We start from the raw sequence: 14,516 nt of genomic DNA on the forward strand, positions 1-14,516 counted from the left end.
ATTTTGTAATTTTTCATAGTTAAGTGACCAAAAAAGAAAAAATTATAGTTGGGTGACCTCTACTGTAATTACCCAAACAAATATCTGTTCTTTCAAATGGGCTTAGGTTTGGTCGAGAAAATAGTATATAAATAAAATTTTAAAAAAACCTATTCTTTAGGGGAATTTAGCGGGAAAATCAGAGAAGAACAGCAAAAGAACTTGGGGAAAAAAAGGCGAAGGCGCCCAAGTTTCAGTCGAGAAAAATAGAAAAAATGGAAAATGGAGGAGAGGCAAAATTTCCAGCATTTCCTTATAAGCCATATTCAATCCAGATCGATTTCATGAATGCACTTTATCACTCTTTGGATAAAGGCGGCGTCTCCATGCTCGAAAGCCCCACCGGTACTTTATCTTTCTCTCTGTCTACTGTTTTTTTAAAGTTTGGCTGCTGAGAAAATGGTTAGAAGAATATTGCAATGTTGAAGCGGTAAAAGAAGAAAAGCTAAAATATTTGTATTTTAACTTAAATAGAGTCCCCCCCCCCCCTTTAATGTATATTTTGTATAATTGATTTTTTGTACATGCTTGGTTCCTTCTTTTTGGTAGAACCAGAGGGTTGTTAATTTTAATTGAAAAAATAGAATTTATTTTTTTGAATTTTTCATGTAAAATCAGGAACCGGCAAAACTCTGAGCATTATCTGTAGTGCTTTGCAATGGGTGCTTGATCAGAGACAAAAAGATCAATCTGAAAAAAGGGTAGAATCTGATGAAAAAAAGGGAAAAAATGGTGAAATTGGTTCAGATGATGAACCTGATTGGATCAAAAACTTTGTTGTGAACAAAGACAACCAAGTTGATGAGAAGAAGAGCAAGAAAAATAAACATGGTTTTGCATCAGAAAAATACAAAAAAAGAATGAATAAAGATAGTCACAGGGATTTATTTTCACGCAATATAGATGAAGAAAGTTTCCCTGAAAACAAAGAATGCAAAAGATCAGTTAAGAAAAATGATGTGGTGGACTTGGATGATAATGAGTTTCTGCTTGAAGAATATGAAAGTGAAGAGGAAGGCGGTATTGGAAGTTTGAATTCAAAGAGGAAAGGCAATAAGTTTACTGTTAATTCTTCGAGTGAAGAGGAGGAAGATGAGTTTGAGGAAGAGGAGGAAGTGACATTGAAGGTCTATTTTTGCAGTCGCACGCATTCGCAGCTTTCACAGTTCGTGAAGGAGCTAAGAAAGACTATCTTTGCCAATGAAATGAATGTTGTGTCGTTGGGTTCAAGGAAGAACTTTTGCATCAATGAAGGTTTATCTAAAACTTTGTAATTTAGTATTGTGTTATTCATTTTTTAATTTGATATTTAGCTGACCTTGTGGAAGTTTTACATTTCAGAGGTTTTGAGACTAGGAAACTCTACTCAAATTAATGAGCGTTGCTTGGAGCTTCAAAAGAGTAAGAAAAAGGAAATTTCTAAAATGAAGGTACTTGATATCCTTGTTCTAACTCCATAGTTAAGTTGTAATGCACTTTATCATGGATGGTATCCTAAGCCTGTTAGCAGTTGCAATTTGGAACTTAGAGCTAGAAGTTCACCAGATTGTCAATGCAACCATGCAGGTTGCAGCCGCATAACTAGTTACTTATCCATATTCCATTACGTCATTAGCAAAGTTAAGACATCATACACCCAGGTCTGTTTACTTTGGAGACCTTTAGTCTTGCTTTTAAGTTCAGTTCACACCCTAATTCAAGTGAGACTAACAACCGAAGAATATGTTGCTGGAAAAAAAAGATGGTTTTCTTGACTGATGACAGTGTACTTCATCTTTTGCAGAATTTAGGCGCAAAGGGAAAAGTACGGCGAACCAAGGCTTCTTCTGGATGCCCAATGCTCAGAAAACATAAGCTACAAAAACAGTTTAGAGATGAAATTTCTCACCAAGGGGTATTGGATATTGAAGATCTTGTTCAACTTGGAAGAAATATAGGAACATGTCCATATTACGGTTCCCGAAGTATGATCACGTCAGCTGATCTTGTAGTTCTTCCATATGAATCACTCCTTTCAAAAGCAACCCGTGAAGCTCTGGGGCTGAATTTGAAGGATAGTATTGTTATAATAGATGAGGCTCACAATCTAGCTGATTCCCTCATTAGTATGTATGATGCGAAAATTACTTTGTCACAGGTATTTTGGCTTTGCCATTGGTACTTGAGAAATAGTGTGCAATCTTGGTAGTTACAAATTGATTTAGAAACCTCATCGTTTTTAGAAGGAATTTGAATCTCCTCCTACGTATTGTTTTTCTCAGATGTACTAGCTTTTGATGTTATATTGTTTATGCTAATTCATCTAAAATTAGAGTCACTGAGTTATTCCATGATTCTTTTCAGTTGGAGAATGTACACAGCCACTTAGAGAAGTACTTTGGAAGATTCCGCGGTCTATTGGGACCTGGAAATCGAAGATATATTCAAACACTTTTGGTCCTTACCCGGGCATTCCTCCGCGTTCTACTCAATGATAAGGATGGGAATCGTTTAAACACTTGCCCAGATGCTGAAAAAGGTGTTAGAGAAAACAAAACCTTTGACTCTTCCATGGCCATAAATGATTTTTTATTCTCCCTCAATATTGACAACATTAATTTGATCAAACTGCTTCAGTATATAAAGGAAAGCAACATTATGCATAAGGTGATTTGTGTCCATACGACCTTTTTTTCTATATTCTGAAATTATGAGCTTAGCTCTTTCTCTCTTTTATTTTTCCCAATTTTATGTCAGAACTCACAGTACCATTGCTCCAGGTCAGTGGGTATGGAGATAAAATGACTACCATGCAGAAAGGTTCAGCAGTCAAGGAAAATGGGGAAAGTTGTGATAATGGTAGCATTCTATCTGGCTTTCAGGCATTAGCAAATATGTTATTGTCACTGACAAATAATGATGGTGATGGAAGGATAATAATCTCAAGGAAGAGACCATCATCTTCAGGACAAGGGGCTTACTTGAAATATGTTATGCTCACAGGGGAAAAGATTTTCTCTGAGGTTAGTCTAAGAATTCAATAATTTCAATAATTGTATTTAGTTCATTTATTCCTTTGTTTGAGATCAAAACTTGGTGTTGAAATCTGTATTTTAAATACTTGACATGGTCTTGCTCTTTTAAGGTAATCCTATCTACAAATACTTGCAGATTGTGCATGAAGCACACGCTGTTCTACTGGCAGGGGGAACTCTGCAACCAATAGAAGAAACAAGAGAGCGACTTTTTCCATGGTTACCATCGGATCATCTCCATTTCTTTTCATGTAGCCACATTGTTCCTCCAGAGAGTATATTGCCACTTGCAGTATCTCATGGACCATCCGGCAGATCTTTTGATTTTAGCTATGGTTCGAGAAGTTCATCAACTATGGTGAGTGTATTGCATCAGAATCTGTTATTGCAATGAATTTTTAACCAACCATTATTGAACCTCTTTCTTTTTTTCTCAATTTGGTTATGGTCAAACTCACTTAAACTGACTTCATTACTGTTTTCATTTTCTGGATCTTGAATATACAGATGGAGGAACTAGGTCTCTTACTTTGCAATTTGGCAACAGTCATTCCTGAAGGAATTGTTGTGTTCTTTTCTTCATTCGAGTATGAAGGACAGGTCTATGATGCATGGAAAACCTCAGGAATACTTGAAAGGATTTTGAAGAAAAAGCACATTTTCAGAGAACCTAGAAAAAATACAGAGATAGAGGTCATTCTCAAGAAATACAAGGAAGCAATTGATAACCCTGCTCCTAAAAGTGGTGCAATACTCCTAGCTGTGGTTGGTGGCAAGATATCAGAAGGCATCAACTTCAGTGATGGGATGGGTCGATGCATAGTAATGGTTGGACTCCCCTATCCTAGCCCTTCTGACATTGAATTGTTGGAAAGGGTGAAGCATATTGAAAGCTTGGGTGATACAAGTTCTACGGAAATCCCAAAACTTTCAATTAGTGAAGAAGAATATTATGGAGGAGACGTTCAGTCTGGTTTCAGCATTCTAAGGAGTTGTAGGCGCAGGGGGAAAGAATATTATGAAAATCTATGCATGAAAGCTGTAAATCAATCAATCGGTAAGTGCAAACCATTATTATAGTACATACTATTGTGAGGATATATCTTCTGTGATATTTGTTATAGTCACTATATAGGAAGGGAGGTGAAATTGATTTCTCTAGGCTCATTGGCTGAAAAATCTTGGCCTAATTTCTTTAAAACTGAACAAAATGCTAGATGTAGGGTTTCTGTTTGATTAGTACCTATACAGAAAATAATTCAAAATGAATTCCTGCCTTCAATGCTAAATGCATACGCTCATAAATGTAACTATATAGTCTCTATAATCTCTTGCTTTATGTCAATCTTGATTTTTGACGTTGAACTGCATCTTATGTTTGAAATCTTTATTTGGTTTATCTTAGGTAGAGCAATTCGGCATGTAAATGACTATGCTGCAATTTTATTAGTGGACACCCGTTATGCGTCAGATTCTTCGAAAAGAAGTTTTTCTCATCCAAGCAGCAAACTCCCACAGTGGATAAAAGAGAGTCTTGTTTCTGCAACTAATAATTATGGTGAAGTTCTCAAGCGGCTGCATCAGTTCTTCAGATTCAACAAAAACAGAAATTGTAATTAGAAGCTGATTAGAGGTAAGAATGAATGATAAAGCAAAAGCCATTGTATTTATGTACAAGTCAAGAAAGCGATAGCCATTCTGAGAAGAAGTTGAAATTGGCAAGGTAGCTATGGATAGATTCCTTTCTCTATTAGATATTAATACTTGTTTTTTGCTACCATATATGTTCCTCCACACATGAAGATGACTCAACATAGAAGAGCATCTCATAATTTCCTGTTGAGGAACCAATAAAATGTGTATGGATACAAGTGTACGTATTGTGGCAATGCTTGCACTATCGAACTTTTGCAGCTCTTGGGATTTTTTACACTTGGAGCACCTTCCACGATAACTTTCTCTAGTAAAAGTTTGCAAATCAAATTCATCTGTTTTGTTGCATTAGATGGACAAACTTTGGTAGCACCGATCTCTGCATCAATATCATGCTCATCATTGTTCATATTCAGGCAGTTCTACAACATCATTATCAATTTTTGGGAGTAATCGATGGAAGAAAAAGCATCTCTTTTTTTGCCAAAAGCCACGCAATTGTTTTAATATTTGATTTTTTGTTTTAAGCGGAACAACTAAACAAAAGATGATAGTTTGTTTTGATGGAACAATTAAGCAAAAAATGATTATTTTGAGTGTGGAAAAACTATTTTAAATTTTCAATTCTAAAATTTTAATTTTAACTTAATATTTAAATTAATTTAAGATTTAAAATTAAAATTAAAAATATATATTAAGGGTGGTACAAAATTGATGTATCAACAATTAATTTTTTGTATAATTTATTTTATTTTACTTTTTAATTAATAAAATATTATATATTTTAAAATTTTAATATACATATTAATATTTTAAAATAAATATCTATTTTTATTATTTATCTTTTATTTTTGAACTTTAATTAAAAATTTAAATTAATAAAAATGGAATAATTTATTTTAAAACCCCAAAACTTTTCTTCATCGTCTTTGCGTCTCGCCGAACTATCCAGCTAAGGGTGGGTTTGGATGCGGTGCGGTGCGTTTAGCTTACTTTTTGTCTCACGCTACACTATCACTACAGTATCTAATCTCACCGCCACCGCCATTTTTACACTAACCGCAGATAAACGCACCGCCCATCCAAACTCAGTCTAACACTGCAACAAAGAACTAATCGTCAAAATCCTCTGCAGTGATGGCTCAGAATATAGGGAAATCTCCGCTTGACTCCAAAATCTCCTATGAAGAACTTCAAGAAAAGTTGCTTGACCACGAGGCTTTTCTGCATACAATTACAACCGCTTGTTCAAAAGAGCAATCCCACTCGCACTACTCATGGAGATCTGCTTCACCTATTTGATATCAAACTTTGTAATAAAATTAATCATCTTGAAGCCAAAGCCAATTCTGTTGCTGGCTTCCGAACAAATGCCGATGGCATCGAGGGAGCCCAAATGGGTGATGGTAATCTCTAACACTTGGTGTACCGAAGATCAAACAAAACCTTATCTTTATTTCTAAATCATGTTACATCAATTGAATTTTTTTCCTTTTATTTTCTAATGAAGGACGCTAGCATACGACCAGAGGTGGATTTTATGAGTGGTCACAAATTCATCCACCAAACCTTCTGTTCAAACATGACACCTACACCTAAAAGTTATGCGGTTAATTTTGAATAAATTTACCCTTGTAGTGCAATTAATACAAGAAGAACCTTTCTGATCATTAGATTCATAAGACCGCAATCACTTCAAAATCTTTAATTTGCATTATTCAACTACTCCTTCAGCCCCCAATGCCATTGCGATGAAGAAAAAGAGAGTGAAAGTGGCAAAAATAGGAAGGATAAGGATAAAATGTAGGGAAAGTCAGTGCAAAGCCTATAGAGAAGAAAATTGCAGGTTTGGGCTCCATTAGCTTTGTCTTTAGTTGCATCTAGAAATACCAATAGATTATTAACAAGCCTGTGTCTCACCATACAACACTACTTGCCAAAAAATAGCTGCTGATAGAAACACCGATAACTTGTTTCACAAACCACTTTAGAACCTTAAATCTTTCTTCTTTGTTGGATTCCAAAAAAGCTATCCAAACCCCCTTTTTTTAAGAACTAGGAAGTTGGTTTAGAGGCAAAGATGAGAAACAATGATGCCATCACATTATTGAAAGCGCAAATGAGCATGAGCTTTGTAGATAAGAGTCCAATGAAGATCACAAAGCATAATGGAGGAAAAGAGGAGAAAAACAAAGTGGGAAGTTCACAATTGAGTAAAGGAGAGGAGCAGTTTTATATCAAGAGAAACGGAGGAGAAAGTTATGCATTAGCAAAAAAGATGAAGGAATTGGAGATGATGAATGTTGGAGACATGGAACATGTATTGGATGTAGAAGAGGCACTCCATTATTATTCCAGGCTTAAAAGTCCGGCTTACCTTTCTATTGTTGACAGGTTCTTCAAGGAAATGTACTCGGAAATCTTCATTCCACCGGCTTCCTCCTCCGCCGCTGGCATCAACAGTTCGAAGCATAGGTTCGGATCAATTAGGATGTAGATCAAGTCTTGAAAGCCTTTTATTGCGCATATCAATATGCTTTCCTTAGCCTAATTTGTTTTCTGTGTCGTGTTTTTGTCTGCATTGTTTCTGCTGCTTTAGCTTTTAGTTGTGTCTCTCTTTGATTGTTATAATTTGTTTGATAAGTTTCAAAGCTATTGTAACTGATTTGCCATGGAAGTTCGATATCAAGATTTCAAAGCCCATAAAACATTTGAAAAATTAACCAAAGTAAACCGCAAATTCGTTACGTAATAATTCATGCAGTGCCTTTTTTTCTTTTTTCCTTTTTTGTAAATGAAACATAGGATGATTCCAGTTACAATGCTGCAGAACTTTACAATAGCAACCCAAAAGGCATGAAAATGCCTAATGCCTAATTCTTTTTAAAAATAACAAAATAAAGGGGAAAAAAAATAAAAGAGGATAGCATTATGGAAAAGAAAGAAGGGCAGCTCACATGGTGAATCTGAATCATCCAGCAAACTGCTGCCAAATCAAATTCTCAATAGAATCTCCCTTAAAAATTGTAAAAAATAAAAAATCACAAATCCAAAGACTCTTAACCAAACTAGCAATGTATCTGGGAGAAGTCAAATGAATAGTTTTGACTTCTATCTTCAATTCTGTAATCAATAGCCGGATGAAGATACTAACACATTATGTTCCTTCAAGCGCCTCTGGAAATTAGCCAAGCGAGTTTGTAACTGTGTGATACCGGCAGCCTTCTGAGAAAGAATAGTGGTCAATCTCGATATATAATCATCCAGCTGGTTCCCAGGTTGATCTGCTTCAACCAGCAGGTTCATCTCCTGCATATATATATATGTCCCAAAATCATGAAATAGCTCAAAACTATTGCTTAATGAATTAAGATAATGGAAGCCCAATGAGCTAAAGAATGTGTAAAGAACTAAGGGTTACCTCTTTGACAATATTCATAGTTTCCTCCACTTGTTTCCTATGGGCATTTACAAGATCCTCCTCTTCCTGTGTAAAGGCAACACATGGGCTTTTAACAATATTCATAGTTTCCTATGGGCATTTACAAGCTACTTTTTGTCTCGTAACAATATCATTATCTTGTAAAAGTTACCTGTAGGAGAGCATTCAAATCATCATCTGATTTTGAATGCTTAATATCTGATCTTACTGGTTCTTTCCATTTTGTCTGACCATTAGGCTTCCGCAACTTGTTCTCTGCAGTAGAGAAACCGTATTGATCAAGCTTCCCATTTTTCTTCCACATCAGTTTCTCCTGCTCAAAGGAGTCTTCTGGTGCATTGAAATCATCTCTTTCATTTTGGTCAGGCCATGTATCGTTAATATCATCCTCGAAGGTCGACGCAGTTGGTAAACCCGATGATAAGGGCTGAGCAGTTGATTCTTTCAGATTCATGGTTGAAGATAAAACATCTTTCTTAGAGTTTCCCCCTTTTGAAAGGCTCTTCACCCTAGATGTAGATTTTACAATGAACAGAAGTCAAATGCGTGAAAGGAAAAAAGAAACTAAAACCAAAAGAGGAATAATTTAAAAGAGATGTTATAAACCATTTTTACAATCAGATAACTCTTATTTACCTATCGGCATATCTTAAGGTGTTCAGAGTGTGTTCACATGACCCTGAACTTGGTGAAATGCAAGATATCATAACTGTACGGGAATTTCCCATAAATGAGTCCCTTAGAACCTCTGTCAGTTTACTGCCTCTGAAAGGAATGTGACCCTGATCATTGTCAAGGGCTCTTATGCACTCCTTCAAAGCGAGCAAGCTCTTGTTGATCTCTGCACCTTCCATTCTGCATTACAAATAGAAATGGCTAAATTAAACAAGCACATCCAGCAAAATTAAACTCGTACATATCTAAAGTTTGTCCGCATAAAGGGAAAAGTTTTGGTATGCTAGATCTGAAATCACGAATTGAAACCAAATTCTAAATGCAAAAATATCAAGTCCAGGACTGTTCAGACTACTAAAACACCCTTCTATTTTGAAATGTTTGAACCTACTAACAAATCATGAAGTAAAATCAATGTAGTGGCCAAAGCCACTAAGACAACTACATTGAAAGTTGAGATGATCCAGAAACTGTGGACTACTTGGCTTAACTGTCTCCAAAATTGTCTTTTTAGCTTATATATTAACAACATTTTTTATTTTATACCAATTTCTGCAATTGAATCTGCTCTATATACATGTCACGTTGCAATTTAAAAGATGCAGCCTACCTTGTCTGCTTATCATTATCTGTAGTATCTGCACCTCGTTCGCTTCCAGCCAAATCTATAAAGGAGAGCTTGCCAACAACACGGGGAGGCTTCGATTCTTTGCCATCAACAGATCTCTTGATGGCAAGCTGAAGTATGGCATGAGATCGGGATGATTCCTCATTTGCACCTGTGGTCCCAGTACTTCTTGTGGCATTTCCTTTCTCAATAAGCTCCTTAATAGTCTCTACATCCGATACTCTGAACTCTTTCAGGCCAACAATGCAAACTTGCTGCTTACCGTCCTCTCGCATGCAAAGTTTCCTGCAGTAAGAAGGATTAGTTTTCAATGAATTCAGAAACTAATAGCACTGACCAGATAAGGAGAATGCTTGTAACAACAACTTACTTCCTATCACTGAGGAGATCATACAGTTTTCCTCCATATATCTCAAAGAAGCTTACAAACAAATGAAACCCTTGGTTCCTGTAGGTATGGTGCATCAACCTCAAAATATCCCTAGAAGCTTTAAGCGGAAGAGGCTTCATAGTATAGGTTTTTCCACTCCCTGAACAAGAGAAAGACCTATAATATAAGTACAAGATAGCTTAAATCTGTAATTTAAAAATAAGAAATAACTTGATGCAGAAGGAAACTTTAGTGTCCAAAAAGAAAATTTCACAGTAAAAAACAACCATAACCTCCTTGAACTTCACCAATGATGGAAACCCCAATGACCAACAGTATAAAATCACATATCCTCATAAAAGATTAAGCCAATAAAATATTACACTAGATGACTAAATTCAAATTTTGGGTCATGCAACCAACTCCATCATAGTATCTATCCAAGATTCAGTGAAGTTATTCACCTGTTTGACCGTATGCAAAACAAGTGGCTTTAGTGCGTTGAAAAATTATAGGAACTATGGGCTCCACTGTCTCACGATAGACCTACAGAGAGAAAATGAAGCCAAGACAGGCTGAGAAAAACAACCATTCCAGGAAATCCATGTCCTGTAATATATCCTTCCCTTATCCACTAATAAATTTAGATCATCAACTCACCTCATCATTTGAGACCTCCTCGTTCAGCACCGCATCAAAAACAAATTCATGCTTCTCCATGTATTCTGTAAGGTCAACCTACAAAATGTCAAGAACCACGTGTGTCAGTAAATAGCATAGATTACCACTCATAAGCTACAATGCTAGACTGTTAGTTTAAGTGTGTTAAAAACCAAGTAATAAATGAACACAACATAAAAATGCTATAAGTTTCTTAGGGTAGGTTTGGATGGACAATTAGGTGCGGTGCGGTGCGTTTAGTTTACTTTTTGTCTCACGCCACAGTATCGCTACAGTGTCTAATCTCACCGCCACCACTATTTTTATACTAACCGCAGGTAAACGCACCGCTCATCCAACTCACCCTTAATGTACTATGTCATGGCATAAAAAACATATAGTACTTCCTCTAAGGACCAAAATAATAATTTGATACTGAAATACAAGTGAACATCCCTTGAGATTCCTGATTGATGCACGTAACTGCTGCTTAAAATAATTAAATGTTGAAACAACATGTTCTTAGTTCCATTAGCATTTTTCTTTGTTACCTCAGGGCATAAAATTGGGAAATATATATATTGGAGATTCTCTGGGTTCATTTGGATTCCTATGCTCTTATTTGACCTTTCTAGTATGGTATAGTGTTGACCTTGTGGATGACAAAACAGTGTTATTGTTACCTTAAGTTTAGTCTCATGCACTACCAGGGAATTTGAAAGCGTCTCTATAATATCTTCCTCATTCTTCGCTAACTCCTTTTTATTGAGGGGTCTCTTGCGCACCTGCAGCCAAAAACCATAGAAACTTGGTGGTGGTAGAAGTAGCCAGAAGTAAAGATTAAATAAGATGTTGAGCATTATTTTACTTGTGCAAAGCATGTCATGCATGCATGTGGTTCAGCATGAATTCACAAGCTTAACCATCATCTGCTGCTCTTGCTGGTGTTGCAATTTGTTTGGGTTGCAAACTGAGCAAATTAAGAAGTCAAAGTTAAACCAGCAGAACAAAGACATACCACAACTTTGATCTTTGCAACTGAATTGACCTTCTCTTTGTCCACAGCAAAGCTTTTCAGGAGCTCATTCTCTGGCACAACACCACTTCCCCCTGTTTGTTTGTTTGAAATATAGGGTTCAGAGTCATCAAAGCTTCTACCTCGAACTGGATTATAGAGAGAAGGACCATTATACAGGTTGGGAACAGGCATCTGTCACCAATAAAAAAAAAACAGTACAATAAATAAGCATGAAAAGTGAAATTACTCCTGATTTTTTTTATTATTTCCCAATGTGTTGGCAACAGCAAAAAAAGTGTTCAAAAAGTAGATGTAACACATTTGACGCATTTGGCATCAAATCCATAGGTTCAAAAACTCACAATTGAATCTTAAAAATTTAACTTGCATACTTCTAGAGAAAGCTAAAGTATAAATATCTTTCAATTTCATTGCTACTTTGTATTTATGGGCAAACGGAAGTCTGCACTGAATAAAAAGGAAGACTAAAAAAAGCCATGGATTGCATATGGCACAAATCAAAATAAGTTATTAACCATAACTAAGGAATCCACCCAAAATTATATTAAGTGATGGAGAACTCAATCCTAAGTTGCCATAAGAAGAAATTGATTTCACTCAAATAGCTTACTTACAGCAATCACCAAAACATCAATTTATACTAATTTTCATACATGCTCCTTCCCTCTTTTTCTAAATGTAAGCATCAACTAGTACTAATCAAAATTGCAAGAATCTAAACTATCTTCTCTTTGTTTTTTTGGTTGAACAATAATGCTTCACAATTCTAAAACTGGAAACTATTATCTTAGTTTCCAATAAACTATTCAAAGACTCTAAACTAATGTTTATGCAGCCCCGATAAAGAAAACACACACTAATTATTTTTAAAGAAAAAAGCGAGTGACCAACCTCAGGCAGAAGCTCTGTATCAAAAGAATGCAGATCTAAGAGACCTGGACTGAACTCATTGGGTGACTGATCACCATTCATCCTCTGGCTTGACGGCCGTGAACCAACTGGAGGAGTTGTAGGCTCCGTGAAAAAGTCATTCCCCATACTGAATTCCCTCTGTATATTCCTATACATTCTAGACCCTTGTCCTCCCCCATCTCCACCGCCATAAAATGCATAATCCTGATCTCAATTCAAGCAGAAAAACACAATCAAGCATTCAAAAGAATAACAAAATTTTATTGAACATCAATCAATAAAGATCCAGAAGGCACTTCTTCAACTAAAACATTCTCTTCCTGATTTTTTCCATCTTTACTTTTTCACTCTTCAAGTTGTAAAACGTGAACAGAGCATCAAAATTTTAACAGATTATACGAATACCCTCTTTTACTTCTTAGTTCTTATTTTTACAGGTAAAGTAAATTTAGATCTACCCAAAAATAATAATAAAGAGCAAAACCCATTTATGTTCCAATGAAATGGCATCTAAAAACTGTAAAATATATAAATACCAAAATAATTTTGAGTTAAAGCAACCGGCTCTTTTCTGGCAATTTTCTTTATCATTAAGACTAAAAATTATGTAATTAGATCTAAAAAATTTCACTCATTGTCCATTTATTATTACCAAAAGAAGTATATGTATATACACTTAGATAGATAATTTCATTTTGAGTCATCTGCGCATTATCCGGAACCATATAATGCAACAAAATTTAAAAAAGTGAAAGGGGAAAAAAAGAAGTATGAGAACCTGAAGAGGAGGAATAGAGTTGTTAGAAGAGTGAAGATGCTGAAGGCCAGCAGACTGAAGCCACCTTCCATTGGATGTCGTTTCCAAGAAGTTATCCGAGTATTGTCTCTGATGGTGAACCTGCAACCCTGCCGCACCAGATCTCTTCCCCTGTCTCCCCATTCCGTTCATCTCCCAACTCTCTCTCCCCTTCCTCGATTATTTATACTTGCAATATAATGTTTTTATATAACAAAGAACAAAAGCTTGGATGCTTCGATCCAACGCTTTCCTTGTTCAGTCCCTTCTTAAAATGAAACTAAAAAAGAAATAAAATGCACGCGATTTACACTTAATTGGATCTCAATAGGGTTTTACCCAAAAGAAGAAAAAAAAATCTCTTTTATATTTGAATTTCTTTAGCTTTTGGTTTCAGACAAGATTCAAGGGAAGAGTGAAAAAGAAGAGGACTGTGTCAGTCACTGAGAGGAAGAGAGAGAAAATATTTGATTTTTGAATTTTTGAAGACAGATTTAAAGACACGTGCCGCACGTGCCGTTTGGGGTAAAATGAGGGGAGACCTAAAAACGACGGCGCACTGTGCTTTGATTGGGATGGTGGTGGATCGAGTGGGCCGTACAGAGTTTGGGTAAACAGGATGTTTTTTTTTCGAGAATGGGCCTATCAGCAACCACCGTCTCACATGGTGGGGGCGGCAGTATTAATCGGTTGCGCGGCCGGTTTTGACTATGTAAGCCTTCTCATTCAAAATCCCCACGTGTCATGACCTATTTTTCCTTTTCTTTTTTAATTCTTAAATACATTTTTTAACTTGCCGTTGGTTCAGTGAGGTTGAATGAAGGACGAAGACGAAACTACAAATTGTTATTTGTTTGGCATATAATTTGATAGACATAATTTTTTCTCTGAATTTAATACGAATGAAATACAATTTATTATAAAACCTTTTTTTCTAAATCTATATACATAATTTTATAGTAAACTATATGCTACTTGAATCATTTATCTTACTTAAGTTTCTATGTAATATATTTAATAAGTCATAGACGTGCTTATGGGTTGAATAATTTGTCTAAATTTAAACATGAAATTTGAAATATGGGTTCAAACAAAAAAAAATTTTAATTTATTTAAAATATCAGTCGAGTTTATATATATATATATATGGAAATGAATTTGGTTGTATGGTGTGTGAAAAAATACCAGGTAGAATATTGCAGTATTTCGTATTCTGTTTCTGAACTTATTTGGATTGAACAACAGCTAAAGGAACTTGCAGTGCCTATTGCTAAACCTACAGCTTGGT

General features: G+C 35.6%; 3 protein-coding genes across 3 annotated transcripts; 2 read left to right on the plus strand and 1 right to left on the minus strand.

The window, feature by feature from the left end:
- Positions 1 to 177: 177 nt before the first annotated feature.
- Positions 178 to 5,040, plus strand: LOC105776182 (uncharacterized). The gene is made up of 9 exons (XM_012598708.2): positions 178 to 384; positions 658 to 1,293; positions 1,381 to 1,469; positions 1,823 to 2,176; positions 2,383 to 2,685; positions 2,799 to 3,041; positions 3,190 to 3,411; positions 3,561 to 4,110; positions 4,459 to 5,040. The coding sequence occupies exons 1-9, from the start codon at positions 255 to 257 to the stop codon at positions 4,671 to 4,673; spliced, it is 2,742 nt and encodes a 913-aa protein (XP_012454162.1). The 5' UTR covers positions 178 to 254; the 3' UTR covers positions 4,674 to 5,040.
- A 1,394-nt stretch (positions 5,041 to 6,434) lies between these two features.
- Positions 6,435 to 7,383, plus strand: LOC105776184 (uncharacterized). The gene has a single exon (XM_012598710.2). The coding sequence runs from the start codon at positions 6,787 to 6,789 to the stop codon at positions 7,201 to 7,203; it is 417 nt and encodes a 138-aa protein (XP_012454164.1). The 5' UTR covers positions 6,435 to 6,786; the 3' UTR covers positions 7,204 to 7,383.
- Positions 7,384 to 7,450: 67 nt separating this feature from the next.
- On the minus strand, positions 7,451 to 13,685 carry LOC105776183 (kinesin-like protein KIN-13B). Its single transcript, XM_012598709.2, has 12 exons — positions 13,211 to 13,685; positions 12,412 to 12,636; positions 11,500 to 11,691; positions 11,165 to 11,266; positions 10,482 to 10,559; positions 10,286 to 10,367; positions 9,822 to 9,981; positions 9,434 to 9,736; positions 8,785 to 9,003; positions 8,300 to 8,657; positions 8,128 to 8,193; positions 7,451 to 8,015 (listed from the first exon to the last, which is right to left on the minus strand). The coding sequence occupies exons 1-12, from the start codon at positions 13,379 to 13,381 to the stop codon at positions 7,836 to 7,838; spliced, it is 2,136 nt and encodes a 711-aa protein (XP_012454163.1). The 5' UTR covers positions 13,382 to 13,685; the 3' UTR covers positions 7,451 to 7,835.
- Positions 13,686 to 14,516: the final 831 nt, after the last annotated feature.

The sequence above is a fragment of the Gossypium raimondii genome, chromosome 10 (genome assembly GCF_025698545.1).
Source record: "Gossypium raimondii isolate GPD5lz chromosome 10, ASM2569854v1, whole genome shotgun sequence".
In the NCBI taxonomy this organism is placed as follows: Eukaryota; Viridiplantae; Streptophyta; class Magnoliopsida; order Malvales; family Malvaceae; genus Gossypium; species Gossypium raimondii.

Bases quoted from the DNA above. Each gene is read 5' to 3' on its own strand.
- LOC105776182 (XM_012598708.2), top strand. From the start codon at position 255: ATGGAAAATGGAGGAGAGGCAAAATTTCCAGCATTTCCTTATAAGCCA. The intron at 2,686-2,798 runs GTGATTTGTGTC...CCATTGCTCCAG, and splicing joins AAAGCAACATTATGCATAAG to GTCAGTGGGTATGGAGATAA. The intron at 3,042-3,189 runs GTTAGTCTAAGA...AAATACTTGCAG, and splicing joins GGGAAAAGATTTTCTCTGAG to ATTGTGCATGAAGCACACGC.
- LOC105776184 (XM_012598710.2), top strand. From the start codon at position 6,787: ATGAGAAACAATGATGCCATCACATTATTGAAAGCGCAAATGAGCATG.
- LOC105776183 (XM_012598709.2), bottom strand. From the start codon at position 13,381: ATGAACGGAATGGGGAGACAGGGGAAGAGATCTGGTGCGGCAGGGTTG. The intron at 10,560-11,164 runs GTAACAATAACA...GACATTTTGTAG, and splicing joins TGCATGAGACTAAACTTAAG to GTTGACCTTACAGAATACAT. The intron at 9,737-9,821 runs GTAAGTTGTTGT...TTCTTACTGCAG, and splicing joins GATCTCCTCAGTGATAGGAA to GAAACTTTGCATGCGAGAGG.